Raw genomic sequence first — 5,667 nt, 5'->3', positions numbered from 1 at the left:
AAAAAAAAAGAAAAAAAAAAGAAAAAAGAATTCCACAACTGCAAAGGAGAACTGTGTGACGAGAAAACCGAAAGTTATAGAATGTATTTACACCATTACGTTACTTATAAATGTGTATCATAAACATGAGTATTGAAGAAAAAGATATCTCTACCGGTCGGTAATATTCAAGCGACTAATTTTCTTACGACCAAGAGTTTTAGGACTGCATAAAATCTGTTAGTCTACACTATATGGAAAGACCCAGAAATAAACCTCGAAAGTTTCAACTTACTTAAATTTCCTTTATCTCACATTCATTTTTAATACAAATAGATATGTTTTTTTCCTTGCATTTGATAAATATTTCTGTTCTTCCAGGAATATGAGATTTCCATTTACTTCTGCGTTCTTTTAAATGACTAATTGCAAGTCGAACGTGAGCAAATATCGGCTTTCTGAAGATCCTAACATGCCAAATGTGTAACAATTTACTCAGATCGATCCATTGGTAGACCTATTCATGGGTTGCCTCTGTTTTAAACTAATGATGAGACCGACTGATAAAAATAAAGCTGAAATGGATCACGGGGAACAATCATAAACAGTACACTACCCTACAAGCTATCTTTACTAATGCAAATCTCGTGTAGTGCTAAGAATTATCATTACAAGTAGTCGATGTCGGTTTGCAACCTTCATATTCCTTCAGACTGGGATTTCCTAAGTCTCCATGTCCACCATTTTCATTCATCCCAGAAAACCTCGAAAGAGGAGCACCAAAGTTTTTCACACATGCACACCTGCAAAGAAGACAATAACTTACAACTGCCGCTGTGACAATAAAATAAGAAGTTCATATGCAGATATGTTCAGAAGGAAACTGTCTTTACCATAGCTAATTTATTTTCTCATTTATTTAACAGTATTTCCGCTCAGTGCGTGTATTCATTATCATAAATATTTTAAAAAATGCTTTGTAATGACGATGTACATGAAATTTGAAGTACCTCTCATAACTGCATGTATGAATAGTAGTTTCAAAAAAAGGGCAATTCAAAAAGCATTTATAAAACTAATTTTAGAAAAATTGTTCATAAAATGAAACGCTATAGTAGAGAATTTTAATGTACCGATAAGATTTCGATCTCGCATCAAACATTTTTCTTGGCACTCCAACCCAATCTCTTTCGATTCCACCACTAAAATGTAATTCGGAATTAAAATCTCCCCCTCAAAAAAAAAAAAGGAAAAGAAAAAAACCTTATTCTGCTATATTTCGGAAAAGAAACATGTATGGAAAAATAGAAAAATTATAAATGCAAATAATCATAAATAAGTAAAAGCAATTACAATAATAAGCAACAGTTATTTACGACCACTAAAGCTAGAAAAAAAAACAAGAAACAAAAAAAAACCTTTTCTTTGAACACCACACTCGCCCACCGATATCTTTTTGCCACTCAGAATTACAAGGTGGGAAAATTTTTGTTTCTTCCGCTTGCATATCTTTCCAGTGAAGTGCATTTTCTATCAGTTTGATTACTTCCTAAGATTTAGAATTCCTTTTCAGATTTGATATCATTAGTTAGATCAGTTTTAAATCATAGACAAAATGTATGCATGAGGGTATTACGATTGGACAAGATTTCAGGAACTTCATTAAAACAATTCTTGGTTCTGATTTTCATATTATCAATTATGACCGATACTTACAATATACTTAAGACATGGTAGATCACTATACACGTGATTTCTGCAATATCGAAAAGAACCCGTTTTGAGTTTTGCAAGCACATATGATCCCGGCATTATCAGTATAAAGGTTCACTCTTTCGTGTTGTTATATACCATTACTACGCATTAAATTATGCATAAAAAATTCATAACTGCTAAAACTACTGCATTATAAAGCAATGGATGGAAAAACAAAGATAATTTAAAAGAAAGGTACTTCAGATTGTCCTCTTCAGAAAGAGTGTAATCAGAATCTATCACTAATACAAAGGTTTCATTTTTTAGTCATTGCTATGTAATGATATCATTTCGAGTAAAATAAAGAGCTCATTTAACAGGATTAGTTTCTTCGTTATTCATTTTAATTATGCTAAATTTAGTTCTAATAATCAGATAAATAATTGCTGAAAATCATACTTCTAAACGCGAAGTTGGTTTTCCAGAAGCATCATAGTATGTCCCCTGAAGATAACCGGCGAGATCATAATCTTTCTCATAGAACTTGATCCAGTCAAAGATACCCAACAGATCCTGATCACTAAAACCTTCAACATCATCTACCAGACCTTTTTCGGTAAAATCGCCACTGACAAACGCACGCGTTGCATCACGACCTGAACAAAAACTGAAATCTAATAACAACGCATTTTTTGTTATGGGAACATAAAACGAGTTACGGGACCTCCATGTTTATTGCTCTTATAATCAACATAATTTACTAACGAGTTTCCCCATGTTATACTAACTGTAGCTATATCAATTGACTTTCAAAAGCGCTTGATCGATCTTCCATGTTTCAGTAGTCATGATTACACGATGTTGACGTCGTATTTTGAACAAAACTACTTCAACCTCTCATTCTTCATATTTCTCTCTGGACAAATCTAATCGTTCCAAGACCGATCATCTAAAATCTTTGTGAAAGTACCATCCTGGGTCAGGTTTTTCCAACTAAATATTAGTCAGAAATAAGCGATGGATATCCGTCTCTCCATATAAGATAAACAAATAATAATTCCTTAGGCATGCGACGAAAAATGGCTTAGAGATACCTGCAAAGAAATGATATGAACCACCGGGACCATAATGCTTGACACCTTTTTGCACATCGTATATACGACCCAGTATGGAGAGATATGTTCCCTTGGACGGGCGCGTTCCATCGAAGAAAGATAACTGTTCCCTGTAATTTCCCACTCCATAAAATGGATCATTAGCAAAAGAATTCAACCAAATGACATTAACAGAATCAGTAATCCAGTGATGGATAGAAGAAGTCATACTTCGTCAAGACGGGTAGGCTAGCATCAACTTTTTTCATAAATACAACACTGTTCGTATTCACTTTTTGTTTTACACGACTTCCTTTGGTTGGAGATGTCGAAGTTTTAGGATTTTCATGGCTAATCAAAGAAAGTAGATTATCCAACAATCGACGGACTAATTCATTGATACTTTGAACCAATGGAAGCTGAAATATTGATGAACAAACATAATGAAACTTCAATAAGGATGATAAAGTTATTCTTTGATGTGGAATGAGCATCATAAGAACAAATTATATGTGGCATTTCAATAAGCCGCAGTCGGAACCTTATCGAAAAAAGTAGGCAACCTTAATATCCAGGGAAATAAGCGGAACAATCGGCTATGCATTATTAAAAATAAAAGTATAATAAGCTTTTTCCAGAACTTAACTGTAAAAATTTTCTTTTTTTGCAGGAGGAACTTGTAAGTATACCTTTTGAGAGTGTTCTGATATCCACGATAAAATGGGAAACAAAACATCGCCAGCACTAATACCATTGTAACTGAACAAGAATGATATAAACATTACCTAAAAATTTATTGAAATAGAGCGAACAACATACAATGAAATCTGATTCTATCGTAACTTAATGTCTGGCAAACACCTTTTATTTATCTATCCAATAACATCGATTAATATTTGATAACAAATATTAATTTTGTCCTGTATTTCATAAGATTTTGTTATATGTTCCCATACGCAAGAATGTTTGAGGAAAACTAAAAAGTATTTCAGTAATTTCTGTACTTGAAATATCTTAGATTTATGTGAAAAAAGTAAATAAATATTCTGCTAAGTACTCGTCCTTTTACTAGTCCCTTTTCTCTTTCATCTCCAATGATTTTCTTCTAGTGATGGTTTTGAATCAGATATATTTTGCAATGTACTAGCGCTGTACCCCAACACTTCGCCAACTGCCAAAAAATCTATTTTCTGAGAGCAAGATAAAGGATATCATTTGGCACTCAGTGGCACTCAACACGAAAATGATTTAAAAAATATTAAGGAAAGGTGAAAGAGTCAAGGTTTATGAGTTCAAATATGTTGCAAAGCAAAGTAATAATGGCAATTTTCAATGACAATCACAGACCTGTAATGCACAATAAACAAGTGCAGAAGTTTGAAGTTGTGGTCGAGGATAATACAACCTTCGTCCAATCGCGCTTGCACTCCGGTCACTCCGTTTTTCATTAGCGTGATTTAATTGCACTGATTTTTGACTGCAAAAAAAATATATACATATCGACCAAATTAAAGTGCTGATATTAGAAACAAAAAAGTGCTCAAGAATTTTCATTTTTTTATTTTTGTACTTTTTTACCTTTATTTTTGTTTTTTGTTTTTGCAAATAACAAATGATATAGTTTTAACTAGTAAACACATATGCACATTTAAGAAATACATGGATTTTCCACGAAGACAAAATGATCTTGTTTATCGCGATTTTTTTTTTCAAAGGACACAATTATAACTGATAACACAATAATTTTTAATCCCAGCAATTACATCTTTGTGGTTTTCCAAATAGCTCTACATATGCAGGTGAATTTTTTCAGCAAAATAACCGAATGATTTACATTAATTTTGTTCAATCAACGAAATACATCCGTGTAGCATAGAAATGTTTGTAGAATTAGCAAAACTGTTACGTATAAAATGGTCACACATATTGTGACAGTAAGAAAAAAAAGCATACCCATAACTTGGAATATACCATTAGCTAGTTTCTTACATAAGACGACTTCATGCCAACGGTTATCAACCTTTCAAGGCATGGAACATTAACTGATTAGAATATATCCATTTGCATTATCCTCATTACAGTGTCATATTTAACGAGAACGTAATTCCATACTTGATACGCCTTACACATTAAACATATTACGTCCAAAATTATTAACATGTTTAACATGTCAACTGTTCTATTTCAAATACACAGCAATTATGGTTGAAAATTAACAAATCATTTCATTTAATTTGTTTATGCGATCGTGGATAAATGATAATTAATCATACGGATTAATAGTACGCAAAACATATGTGTTATATTTAATTAACCTGTTTGAGATTTACGAAATTGGAATTCTTTCTTCACTTAAATAATTGTAAAAAAAAAAAAGCAATAGAAATGAAGTTAACCTCATTACGATACGGTAGTTTTTGTTGAAAATATTGAAAGTTTCATTTGTTGGCGTAGTCAGTACAATTTCAGCAAAGTCGCATATTGTTTGCTCTGGAAGAAATATGTATAATAATCATTACTTACCACACTGATATTATCAGTATTTTTTTCTAACAGTGAAACAATCGGTGAACTGATAAATTTGTTTCTTATCAGTTGATTACTACAGTAATACTTACCCACACTTACATTTGTAAAAGTATGAAGAAAGGAATTGACATAAACAAAAGAATGAAACAAAAATACATTTCAGAGAACATAAAGCGAAGTGATGTATGCACGAAGTTTAATTGAGGAAATTCATGAAGGATATAGGAAATAAAATGTGGAAAAGATGAGGGATAAAAAAAAAGTGCTGAGCGAGAGAACTTTTGGAAAAGAGAGGCTAACAGGATGTGAAAGAAAATTAAAGTAAAAAAATTAAATTTATGAAAAAAGAAAAAGTTTGATGGAAAATTAA

At 32.0% G+C, this 5,667-nt stretch overlaps 1 protein-coding gene across 1 annotated transcript; it reads right to left on the bottom strand.

Moving 5' to 3' along the window:
- Positions 1 to 448: 448 nt before the first annotated feature.
- LOAG_11209 (hypothetical protein) lies at positions 449 to 5,264 on the bottom strand. Its single transcript, XM_020448314.1, has 9 exons — positions 5,165 to 5,264; positions 4,116 to 4,245; positions 3,458 to 3,553; positions 3,000 to 3,187; positions 2,769 to 2,899; positions 2,134 to 2,330; positions 1,398 to 1,528; positions 1,113 to 1,181; positions 449 to 782 (listed from the first exon to the last, which is right to left on the bottom strand). The coding sequence occupies exons 1-9, from the start codon at positions 5,167 to 5,169 to the stop codon at positions 635 to 637; spliced, it is 1,095 nt and encodes a 364-aa protein (XP_020301531.1). The 5' UTR covers positions 5,170 to 5,264; the 3' UTR covers positions 449 to 634.
- Between the last annotated feature and the right edge of the window lie 403 nt (positions 5,265 to 5,667).

The sequence above is a fragment of the Loa loa genome, assembly GCF_000183805.2.
Source record: "Loa loa unplaced genomic scaffold supercont3.544, whole genome shotgun sequence".
NCBI classification, from domain to species: domain Eukaryota; kingdom Metazoa; phylum Nematoda; class Chromadorea; order Rhabditida; family Onchocercidae; genus Loa; species Loa loa.
Note: the sequence above shows the minus strand (reverse complement) of the source record. Positions and strands in the feature narration are given on the sequence as shown.

Bases quoted from the DNA above. Each gene is read 5' to 3' on its own strand.
- LOAG_11209 (XM_020448314.1), bottom strand. The intron at 3,554-4,115 runs GTCTGTGATTGT...ATAAATTTTTAG, and splicing joins TTGTTTATTGTGCATTACAG to GTAATGTTTATATCATTCTT. The intron at 2,331-2,768 runs GTATCTCTAAGC...GTTTTTGTTCAG, and splicing joins TTCATATCATTTCTTTGCAG to GTCGTGATGCAACGCGTGCG.